General features: G+C 35.9%; 1 protein-coding gene across 3 annotated transcripts in view; it reads right to left on the bottom strand.

The window, feature by feature from the left end:
* LOC145674327 (uncharacterized) overlaps nt 1-13,074 on the bottom strand; it is a 53,202-nt gene that overhangs the window by 27,949 nt on the left and 12,179 nt on the right. For all 3 annotated transcript variants that reach the window (XM_081744252.1, XM_081744254.1, XM_081744255.1), the window contains exon 2: nt 11,141-11,580. In XM_081744252.1, the coding sequence (XP_081600378.1) occupies nt 11,141-11,559 (419 nt within the window). In that variant the 5' untranslated portion in view covers nt 11,560-11,580. The remainder of the gene's footprint in view (nt 1-11,140; nt 11,581-13,074) is intronic.

Here is a 13,074-nt window from a genome sequence, read left to right as displayed (position 1 = left end):
TTCTAATCTATCAATATTCTCTTTATTTCTTTGTTCTAATCCATCTAGGTTTTCTTTATTTTCCTTTTTTAAATCTTCAATATTCTCTTTATTTCCCTGTTCTAATCTAGCAAAATTCTCTTTAAATTGAGCAAAATTCTTTTTATTGTCTCTCATCGATTCTTCGAGAAGTGAAATCACCCTAGCCATCGCATTAAGTCTCTGGTGTGCCATCTTGAACAAGAATAAAGCTTAAAACATACAATTAGAATAAAATGAACTATCACAAGAATGTATGATTAAAATCACCTAAAAGAGATTTTTTTTTTCTGGTACTGAGCTGAAAAAGAAATGGTATATTAAAATATTGTGAGTATTCGAGCACCAACGGTCTCGATTCGGGTCGGTAGTTCGGGCGTCATTTATTTGTAACCAACTAGAGGTCGGGTCACTGTTCGGGCGAACATTTATTTGTAACCGGCAGGGTTTTGGTCGCTGTCCTCGGCTCGTGGTATTACCAATAAGTATACTCCTGATACTTTAACTTACCTGGACAGGACGACGAAGACCTCTCCAAGAAAGGTTACAAACTGTTTCCCAAAAAGCTCGTCGGTCTCAATAATGATATGAGCATTAGGCGCCGAGAGGTTCGGGTGTCTCGTCTCGAAAACCTCACGGACGATCAGACGGTCATCCAGACCATAACGCACACAAACACCATTCATACATACAACGAAAACACACTGGGTTAAATGACACTATACTTATTTATTAGAACACTATTTTGGAAAAAAAAAATAACGAAGAGAAATGAACACAACACTGGACACTAATAAATTTTGCCGCTGAAATTACGTTTTGCCCTATTCAGGAAATATAGCCCTTTCTATATACATATGATTATAATTCAGGTATCACTAGAAACACTTTGCTCACACCATTAACACACTTGGGGGATTCGCACTGGGGAAAAGTTGTCTGGATCGTCCCACGATGAACCCAATTGTTACGCTGAACAGTCCTGCAGCGTAAAAGTAAATCTTGAGTAAATAAACGAAAAGAAGGTCTTCACAGTTGAATTCTGATATTGGAGGGCGCGTATATAACGTTTTAAACGCACAAGGTCTGAGGACCTGGGATTTCACTGATTGGGGCTAGCCGTAAGTAATCGTCCTTCATCGGCTAAATAGCTTGTGCCCCTTAACACAACTTATGTTTGAAGTTCAACGCGAGATGCGTGGTTGCATCTTCCAAACCTGTAGTCAAACTCCCTGAGCGTCCAAGCTCAAGCTACGGATTGCAATGGTCAACAGAAAAGTGTTGGCAGTTCATTTCAAAAATTACTCAGTTAACTCACCTGTATGCACATACAAACAGAATATAGAAAACAATTTCTGTTAATTTTAGTCAACTGCCTATAATGCACTAGACACGGCGATAACACTGGCGTGAGAAAGTACAGATAACGGGCTGGAATACAACGCAGTTGGTGCCACTTTGGTTACTGAAACATCTGGTCAGTCCGTATTTCTCCAATCTATTATAATGTTTCCATAAGCGATTAAAGAAAACACTTAATTCAGTTCCCAATAACTATAGAATATATACTGTGCATATAATAAGTCAGGGAGAAACACTGAAATGGTTAGTCACTAACTGAAATGTTCTCAGCAAAAGCAATGTTTTAAATATATATATGAAAAAACGATGAAAGACTTCTTTGTCCAATTGTGTGGGAAAGAAGCAATTCCCACCAAAGAAAGAACTTATATGCGTTGCAGAATAAAGTACAAATCGAAAATAATAATCACTGTCTTCACGAAATATACAGAGTGTCCACAAAAATACTTCTATAACCTGGTGGCGGTTATAAATCAATGTCCTATGATGCAGCTGAAACATAACTCTGTCTTGCAGTACAATATTTATAATATGTAGCGTTTCATTGCGCAGTAGTTAAGGGAGCCAGCTAAAATATGTACTGACTTCCGAGGGGTAATCCACCTTAAGTAATGATTATGCCGGCTAAGCTACAGAAGACATCGATGATGAGAATGAAATAAATACTGGAATAAAGAAAATGGGAGGAAGCGGAACCCGGAGAAAACCTACAAACACGGCGTTTGACCAGAATAATGCCCACTAGGCGGGAGCTGGGTGGAACAGGGTGAACCATTAAATTCACAACACTTCAGTAACAATAATAATAATAACGGTATTAGAATTCTTTAAGTTGCAATAAAATTTAGCAAAACTTACTTAAAAGTAGGGATTTGGGGGAAGGGGTTCCGTACCTTCAACACACCTCTGCAAGTACCCAAATTTTAAACGAAAGCTTTCCACTAAAGTTTCATGTAGAAAGTATACTACTGTGAACATTTGCATTGCGTGAACATTTGCATTAGTGTGAGTACATCTTTCGGTGCAAAATCACAGAATGTCAACAAATGTCATTACGACAGCCCGAAAAATATACATGTTAAACTAAATTGGACTTGCTTAATGAAAGTGTTCCTCTCTTACTGCATGATTAATTATAAGTTATCTGCATGTTAATTTTGTGATGTTTGTGCTTTAATGTGAATACCTGAACGAAAATAATACCGGTGTTTCGTATAGTTATTCACATGGTGATTCTTAGCATGTTCGCGCTATTGGAGGATCTGGTCACTGAGTGATTCATGGTCTTGGTTCGAATCTCAATGTGGAAATATAGAATAAAATTCTGAACAGTTTATGAGATGAAATTGGAATTGAACACGGATAATAGGATTTACGTTCACTAGGAACTGGAATCGGATTACAAATAATGGCGCTCCTAATAGACACACAAACACTGAACCGTTGGTTAATAATCAGTGACAGTGACTTCAGGGCGTGACAACGTAATCATTAAAGCAACTCTGTGCCTATATAAATTCCTGGTGTAAAATTGTCTTGTTGAAGCGTAACAAGATGGAACGAAGAGATGTTAAGTAATTGATGGACGCAATTAAGTCAACTAGTAAAGAAGTGCAAGTTTTGCGTGAATCTTTGGAAAGTAAAATAGTAGACATTAGTACAGATACTAGGAAACAAATTGATAACAGATATGAAAAGCAAATAAAGTCAGTAAAGATGGCATTAAAGAAAAATTACGTTCTGCAAACCTCAGACTACGTTAGCTGTGAGCATTTGCTTCCACTTTTGGTTAAAACTCCAGTATTTGAAAAGGCGTCGGTTAAGGTATTGAAAAAACAGTCTGTAGAGCAATGTAAAGTCAATGTATCCATAGGTGCACAATCGCCAGCCATCAAAATAAAACACAGTAAAATAAAACACGTTGATTTTGAGTATGGGCAGATTGAGAGCATGTCCATTGATCAATATAATGTAATTCAAGTAAAGACTGAAGAGTCAGTTAAAAGTTTTAGTCGTGCAAATGTAGAAGAAGGTGCCAAGAAGTTGTACATGATTCAAAAGCGAGACGATAACTTGAGTTAGCCTTGTCCCGTCTCGAATGTAAAATGTTAATTCTCATCCCAATTTCGTAAAAACTATAGAGGTTTTGTTTTAGAATCGAGATAAGAAATTGCTCTTCTCGTGGGTAACATTAAACTAGTGGAAGCGAACTATGAGGCACTGATGCCTGGCCTACCCTGTTTTCTACCGTATATTTTCTTTCTATTTGTTTCTTATAAAATAAAATCAATACTTCAACATTTCTTTTTTTTCGGTAACAAAATAGTAGGTTGGAAACGCTTGGAGACTCTTCCATCTGAGCCTCACCAGCTCGCTAGACGGGTTTACATGTTATGCTGCTCAGGGAGCGAATCTATAATTGCTGCGGATTGCACGCATTGTTAGGAGGTGCGAAGGCTCGCCTCTGGGTGTTTAGTTTTAGCGTTGAAGGCATCTTTCACTGCTAATATGTTATAAAATAATTACCTTAATACAGAGTAAGAAGGTTCTGTGTAAAATTATGTATTCCTATTAGTGATAACTTGTTTAATTTTGGTATATACTCTCAGGAGTTATTCAGATTAGCTCTTATTTTCCCCTACATAGGGCCTAGTCTATAACAGCTTGTAGAATATAAGTCTGATATATTAAACATATAAATAAATTTACCAAACACTACCGTACATTATAAAATAATGATATTTATGTGTAATTTTAGTTGTTTTCCATTTCATAGAATCTATGGCGTATTTACGATTTTGTTCCGAGGAGCATTGATAACTTTATTCCCGGAAATGTGAAAATTCTGCAATATACGAGGGTAAGTCAACTGAAAACCATAAAAGTAGAAATAAAAATCCGCATATGGCGCCAGTGAGCTGTAAGTTGGCATGCCTGTTTACGATAGTATGCCGGATGTCTCCTAGGTGGCAGCAGCCGGCAGATGCACAAACACCGGCGCCACAACAGTTCCAAAATGGCAGCCCCACTAGCCACATGCACCAGCGAGGAGCAGCGTTCTGTGATTCGGTTTTTGCGAAGTGAAGGTGTGAAACCGATTGACATATTTAGGCGAATGAAGGTTCAGTATGGAGATGCGTGTTTGTCACAGCCACAAATCTATGAATGGTGCCGGAAATTTGCAAATGGTGTTACGTCTGTGGCCGATGCTCCACACCCCGGCCAGGCTTGGCGAGTAGTGACTCCAGAGACCATTGCAGCTGTTGAAGCCATCGTTTTGGAAAACCGCCGTGTGATAATAGACGAAATTGCAGCATGTGTACACATGAGTCATGGATCGGCACATCATAACGCGGTGCACGAGTGGTTGCGCCATCGCCCAAAAGATTTTTTCTGCAGGTATTCAGGCTCTTCCGAAGCGCTGGCGGACTTGCATTGAACGAGGAGGGGACTATGTTGAAAAGTGATTTACTTCTGTACCCTGTGTGACCAATAAATAATATTTAAAAAAATAATTATGGTTTTCATTAGACTCCCCCTCGTACATAAAACAATAAAAATTTCCGATAAAATTTCGGTGAGTGCTTAGGCCCGAAGCTACCCCTTTTAAAATACCACTGCATGGAATACAATATTAAATATCTTCCGTTTATTCAAACGAAGACCCTTCTGGGCATTAATATTTCTAATGAAGTCATTATCACGTGATACATTAATTAAATGCAGTATTGTACTTACTTTAAAGTGGGAGATGCAAGTAACAAACGGTTAAACAGGAAATTTGACAGCTTACTGTAAGAATGTACTTTCTTTATCTCTCCCTCCATTTTTAAATATGCAGAAAATGAAAACAACATGTGAGGAGGAAATTTGTCTCATCCCCCCTGCAAATCCCAGACAGAAGAAAATATTAACTGCACTTTAAAATTTGTAGTGGAGCTAAATGGCAATATTCGATTAATACACATTGCGTGTTTTGCTTCGTGTAAATATTTCTTGAATAATAATAATAATAATAATAATAGATTATTTTCCGTCTACTTTTGCTTATAAAATATTCAGTCTTTCTTGTTAAAGAACAGCGAAAAACTACTATGTATAAATGCACATAAATTTAAATCTAAACAGTGTTCGAAATACAACAAAGGAAATTCTTTGAAATGAATAGATTTGGGATTTTTTTTTTTTTTTTTTTACCCAATAAGGAAAATACAATTTTGACCATAATTGTGAACATTTTACGATACATTAAAAGTTATTTGTGTTATTAGTTTATCGGGTCTACCCTACTTGTGAGATTAAAGCTTCGCCACTGCATTAAACAAAACCGAAATATTTTTCTTCTCAAATGTCACATTTCTGCTCGTAATGGTATGACCTGAGCGACAATAAGTTTCTAATTTTTAATCTTCTAAGAGAGAATTATTATTATTAATATAATTAATTTATTATTATTATTGCTATTACTATTCCTGAAGATTTGATAGTTCAAGTATTGAAACATCCGTGTACTCAAATATCTGAATATAATAAACGTGTGTCATCGCCGATGAATCGCCATCAAAAATCCTAAAGTAAAAAAATGCCCGATGTGGATTCGATCCAAGAACCTCCAGATTACTGGTCGAGCACCTTGACCACTGAACCACGATCACTACGCACTTAATCATTCGTTTTTAGTCTGGTTAAGTTAGGTTTCTTTGCCTCCGCTTGCAAAATTGTATGTTATTTTTCTTCGTTTCAAAACGTCTTTTGTATTTCTTTTATGATGATATAAGTGAATAATCTTCGGCAAAGTTTATATTAATAACTTAAGTTGTTGTTAAATCTTTGGTTCACAAGTTTGTTACTTCTCCACTCGAAACTACAAATATGACAGATTTGTCATACTCTGCATTTGTTTCAATGCAGTCGCCATCACCTGATCAATGACTTGTGTCCACCACGATACATTATAGATTGCCATCTAATACTAACTACAATCAATATTCGAGTTCTAATGTACAGTTCCCCAAAATATATTTGCTCGCCAGAATTTTTCAGTTACTTAATATAGGAATTTTGAAAACAGTGCATTCGAAGGAGGGAGCGTCCGAGTAGTGAACCATTCGGAACACACTTCGCTGTTTGCTGTTTGAAATCTTAACCTCTATAGTTTGTTACCCCATGCAATGTCACTTTAGAACAAAATAGTAGCTTACCAATACAGAAAATTTTGTTGCACTTAAAGAAAACACACAGGCTTTTGGACTAAAAACAAATCGCAAAAGAAGTGCTTAAGGAGCTCCATTGCTATTAATACAACTTGTTTTTTCGATAGCTTTCCGTGCTAGTTCCTTCGATGTGTTGGGATTCAAAATTTCTGAACCTGGTTCGAATAACACTTGGAGTTTTTAGTTATTTTCTTTTTCTTATTTTTCAGCTGTTCTTGGGTTACAGTTTCTTATTTAATTATTTATTTCCTTCTTTCATCCTTCAGGAGAACTTAGAGCTTAGTAAGTCGACATGATCACAATTTGTACACTTCTTTCACAGAAATCTAGAATCCCTTCCAGAAACTAAGCCCAAAAAGTGAGCCTAGATCCATCACAATTCCTACAGATCTGTATAGAGGGAATTGCACTTTCCGTCCATTTTGTATATAGACACTAGCTGCAAGAAGTACCGACGGTAGCCGAGCGTGGACACACTAAGTATTTGTAAAGAACTTGTGAAACTTGAAGATCGAGGGTTCGAAACTCGGTCTCAGATATTTCTTATTTATCTTTTAAACATGAAGATGCGATAAAATATTTAAAAGTGTAATATTTGTTACATACATAAATTTCAAATTTAATTGTTTGGTGTTAAAATTTAACGTTTATTGTCTATATTGTTTTTTTTATTTATTTATTTATTTTTAGTTCCAAAACAAATACTTCTACGATTCATCAGTTGAAAATCTCTAGAATAATCAATTATGCTTGGATGGGTGTGAAATTACTGAAATAAATACAAGCATGTAATTAGAAATGTATATGCCAAACTAATTTTATATATGATAAAATACATCTCAACTGCAAATGTGTTTGATAACCAATTAATCATACAATATTGACAAAATATTATATTTTTTTTATGAAGTAAATTCTCTACAATGAAGGTAACTTCATTTTCTTTACTATCACGAATACAGATATCCATCACTTACAGTAAAACAAAGGTTTGTGCACCCAGCTCTATGAAGAATGTTCATATCCTTTTCGCCTTTTCGTAAAGTAATCGTCCGATATCAGTTTGTAAAATATTTAGTAATGTGCTAATAAAAAGGAGTACGAAATCCACACAAGTGAAAAGCGATAGATCTCTATGTGGCGTAACGCGTGAATGAAGAGCTAGAGACAACCGTCAAAAATATAAACTGATAATCCGTCATTCAGTCACTAATTATCAGCTGCCGCTGTCTTTTCGAAAAGAACGGCTGCCAGAAAAAAAAGACTACCAGGTCTCAATTTTCACTATTTCTCTTGAAGAGAGGTAAAAGACATTGAAGAACTCAAGAAAATTAAGTTTAATATCATTAAGTAACACATATATCATCATATATATAATTAGTAATATATAATTATATATCATCAAGTAAGCAACCTCATAGAATCGAAATGTTACTTGTCTCGGATGGGTATAAGTTAACAAACGGTATGAGTTAACAAAATACCAGGTCATGCTTAGACCATATTTACTGCAAATATACTGTTTGCTCCCCAATTTACCAACACAAAAACTGCTTTATAACATTTGAACGCTTGTGTAACGTATCACCATTGAGTGGCAATAAAGCTTCCAAAAGCCCTCCCCGCTGGTATACTGACTAACAGGGTTTGAAAAAACCCGGGCTTTTCTGAAAAAGCCCAATCCACCTGGGTCCATATGGGTTTTTTCGGGTTTAATCGGTTTTTTTCGAATATTTCAATGTCTTTGGGGTAAAAGTATTAAAATGTGATTTATATTTCAAGATTGTCATTGTCACAACTTGCAACAATTATCTACTCACTGCCGTTTTGAAAAAAGGGCCGCCATTTTGAAATTTTACATTCGATCGCCGAGAAAATCTATACAGCAAATTTAGCATATCTTGTGCTTCCACCGTCAAAATTTCAACTTAAAAGACTTAAAATTGCGCTTCGTAGCGTAGATACTCGCTGTTTTGAAAAAATGGCCGCCATTTTGACATTTTACGTTGGTATGCCGCCAAAATCTATACAGGAAATTTAGTGTGTCTCGTGCGTGTACTCTGAAAATTTTAACTTAAAAGGCCGAAAGTTGTACCCTGTAGTGTGTGGTAGAGGCAGACAAACGAATTGAGTTGATTTTGAGTTTAACGTCCCTTTCAGCAGCGAGGCTATATGAGACGGGACCTACTGATTAAAGTGGAATCCGAACCACATGAGCTCCCTCCAGGAAGCAAACCCAGGTCACTCCCGCCGAAGACGCATATACTAACCGCTTAGCCATGAAGGACCTCGGCAGACAAATGAACAAATGTAGATCAAGTCATCCAGAAGCCAGATTGACGTTCGTCAAATATGAATACCAAAAAGGGTCTATTAATTTAAAACACAGATACAATTCATGTTGTATGAAATAATAAATGTTTCAAAATGTCTTACATGAAATTAACATCTTCCAGCGTAAATAAACCTGCCATATTTTCTCCATGAGAATACGAGACCCCTCAGATCTCCCCACCCCCTCCTCAACTTTCCAACACAACGGATTTAACTATAGCCTGGTTATGAACAAAAGTGTAATAGGCCGCGGAGGCTCAGTGGTAGAACGTTCACCTCTGGTGCATGGGGTCCCTAGTTCGATCCCAGCTCACGCCAAGTGAGCTTTGTGGTGGACAAACACCTTGTGCGTGGATTTTCTCGGGATTCTCATGTTTCTTCACACTTTCTTCATTCCGTCATTTCATTCATTTCTCATCATCACCGTCACCTTGAGCATAGCTGGCATAACCGTGAGACTAAAAGTAAAAGATTTCATTTTATTTAATTTTAATTTTTTTTCAATTATATAATAGGCGAAAGTTCACGAAGCAGCAGCTGCTTTTCTCTGTTCGTACACTGCAATTAATTGTACGGACTAAAGATGCCTAAAAACTTAAGATGTGCTATAAAAATGCTTTACAGGAAAACAATATGCAAATTATTTAAATCAGTGGTACAATCTACCTTCAATATTCTTCGTGCGTTTAGCAATATTTATTTACATGGCTGTATTTGCCAAAATTACGTTCGTCAGTTTAATCTGATGAAAAGCTGATTTTTCTCCCTGTGTCGTGTGTAATTGTCAGGACCAGATTTACATTTTTTTTAAGACCTGGACCAAAGCACAATTCTGTGCCCCTAGCCTCTGAAAAACTTATAATTCTTGTTAAATTATCTAATGTGTTGCTGGAGAACAGGTCAGCCATCTTCCCTGTGTTTGTAAATGTAGAAACACTCAAAGTCTTTTTTTTTTTTTTTTTTTTTTTTTTTTAATATTCCGGAGAGTATCCGAGTTTCTATCAAGTTCAATGGAAAAAGTAGCATTGCAAATTTCACTCGCTATCAAGTCGAACAGGGTGGTGTAATAACTTCCTCGAAACTGCTACATGCAATAGCGTACTGTTCATTCACTGATTACAGGATTCCCAGCCAATGTAAGAATTTTTTGTTTTCTACTTTTCGAATGAGCTGATATTGATAGCAGAAATGTAACGGAGTTAAAATACGGACATTTCCTACATTTTTCAGTTGAATATCTACTTTGGCCAGCACAAGATTATGATCAGAGAAAATATCAGCCCCGGGAAGGGTCTTCGCGTTCTTTAAGCTATTTCGATACCTGTCCTGAATCATAACATAGTCTATCTAATATCTTCCGCCGTCTATTGGTGATTTCCATGTATATCTTCTTCTCTTGTGCTGATTGAACCAAGTGTTCCCAATTACTAGTGAATTCTGTCTACAGAAATTCACCAGTCTCTCTCCCCTTTCATTAGTTTCGCCTAAACCATATTTGCCTACGATACTACCTTCCCGTTTTTCTCCCACAACTGCATTGAAATCTCCCATTAGAATTATACATGCACCCTTCTTCTCCCTATCTATAATTTATTCTATTTTCTTATAATTTTCCTCTACTTCTTCAGTTGCATGCGAAGTCGTCGGTGCATATGTCTGTATCAACACTAGATCCTTCGTTCTCCCTTTAAGTCTTAACATCGTAACTCTATCATCTACTTTCACTACCTTTTCCTTTAAGCACTTTCCAAGAATTATTCCTACGCCATTATGACCGTTCATTACCTGAGTAAAACATTCTATATCCTTCGCTGTTCAATACCCCATTACCTTCCCATGTAACTTCACAAATGCCTACCAAATCTAAATTATTTTGTTTCATTTCTTCTTTAAGATTTTCTAATTTTACTCCCTGTAACATAGTACGTACGTTCCATGTCACTATCCTATACCTTTTGCTCTTCCTTGTCTTTCTTTCTTTGTCTGTCTTCCCCCCATTATTACTTTCTCGTCCAATAGTATTTCCTAGCCATCCCCCTCCCGGAGATCCGAATGGGGGATATTTTACCTCCGGAACTACATTTTGACCTGCGAAAGACCATTGTTCATATGTTCTCTTTTTTGTGCCAGCCAAGTGATGGATACCTATTTAAAAAAGTATTGTCAGTGCTAAAAATAATTACTATACAACTTAAAAAATAATGTAAACGTACCTGAGTTCTTGAGAATTGCTATCTATTTCTCTATGATAATTTTGTTGAACCTTCTCGTCGAAAGGGTTTCCAGTAATCGCAAAAATGCGATTAGTTGATTCTACTCCTACTGCATCATGGTCAACACTTTTCATAGGAACTACAAACATAGGCACCGAAGTTTCTCCTAATATGGATTGTTTAACGACGTTATCTTTCTCCGTTTCAGTTTCTTCTTGCTCCAAACATTCCAAATATGAGAAAGAACACGTTGAAAGAGGATCCATAATTTCCAGTTCGTTAGGATTACTATCACACAGTTTATAGTTGCAATCTTCAAATGTCTCATTTTCCATTTTCACTTCGCAATATTCAAATGTCTCATCTTCCTTTTCCGTTTCAACTTCAATCGAAGCAACATTCAAACGATCGAAAGCCATTTGGTTAACTGATCTTCACCACTAAGTAATGGAAGAAACGAACAACTATGAGAACATTAAAAATGACAATATACCATTATATAATACTATACTCAGCAAACAAATACAGATAAATCGAAATCAACTACTTCTAACTACTTAGAATATTAGATAACTGAGAGCACCTTTAGTCTCAGTGGTAAAAGGAACGCAATACTCATATTACACAGATAAATTATAACATTGTGAAAGAAGATTAAACCAAGTATGACTTATTTAATGATAAATCATATTGGCTTGCGTCATTCTAATGGTACTGAAGTACCGTTATTTCAGATGTGTTTGGTAATATTTTGAACAACATTTCCAGCGATTATTATTTTCAATTTAAACTGTAACGATTGTACAACTGAACGATTATGAAATAATGGAGTACATTAGGATACCGCAAAGTATGACAGTATATATATATATATAAAGCTTTTCTTTCCTACAGATGATGGTGCAATTAACTAAACTAAATCCAATGGAACGCTCTCACACACAACTTTTCCATTTCTTTAGTATACTATTGGATATTTTACACCCTTTCACACTGGATCCGAACTCCTTGCTTTCAAAGGATTTTAAAGACGAAACAATAAATAACATCTACAATAAAGGAGTAAATAAATTAATGTAATACACTTCGTTTTTTGTAAAGAATTATTGAATTAACTATTTGCCACTTTAATAACTTCAATCACTAAAACTACAACAACTGTAGTGTTTCATTCGCACAATGAGAATGACCTGTTTCGTCTTTTATTTTTCATAATGGTGTAGGATACATTGCTAATCTAATAAGGATTCATATAAATTAGATTGTAAAAGTGTTTTGTTATTCATTCTATTGGCATCACGGGATTAGCCTTAAGCAAACTATTTATTTTGTATATGAATGTGAAAAGGGAAACCAAATACCTTCAGATTTGTGATCTAAACGACGGATTACAACAAATGCAAAATTAGCCAAGTACATTGAAAAGTACTGCAAACGTGAACTTTAACAAATTTAAAATCTGTTTTTCCTAGTTAGGCTTAAAAAAAGAGAGAGGGAGAATCAAATGGTACTTGATATACGATTGTCCATGTAACTATGATGATTGTTAGGCATTTGAAATACATAACAGGAAAAGCTTAAAACTCTTGCCGTACTTCAAATTTCAGAACTTCGGGTGCAGTTCCTATGAACGATAACACTGATACACAATTTCAACTTTTGATAAAGGAAGGCAAAGTTCGTGTATTTTCTTTCTTTCTTAATTAGGTTTACCAATTTTCGTTCACATTGTCATTCTACCAGTTCTTTCATAATCATTCATTTGCATCGCTCATCTGTCTCCTTCATTGTATGGATTACAATCGTGCGATATTCCAACGAAATTTTCTATGCCAAATGTCGGCTGCTATTAACCAGTAACAGAACGTCACCGACTGCAAATAATACGTGAACGTCGTCGCAGGCGTGCTGAATGTAGTGTTTTCGAACAAGTT

The sequence above is a fragment of the Thermobia domestica genome, chromosome 17, assembly GCF_964235325.1.
Source record: "Thermobia domestica chromosome 17, izTheDome1.hap1.1, whole genome shotgun sequence".
Lineage (NCBI taxonomy): Eukaryota > Metazoa > Arthropoda > Insecta > Zygentoma > Lepismatidae > Thermobia > Thermobia domestica.
The sequence above is the reverse complement of the archived record's forward strand: the minus strand, read 5'-3'. Positions and strand labels throughout refer to the sequence as shown.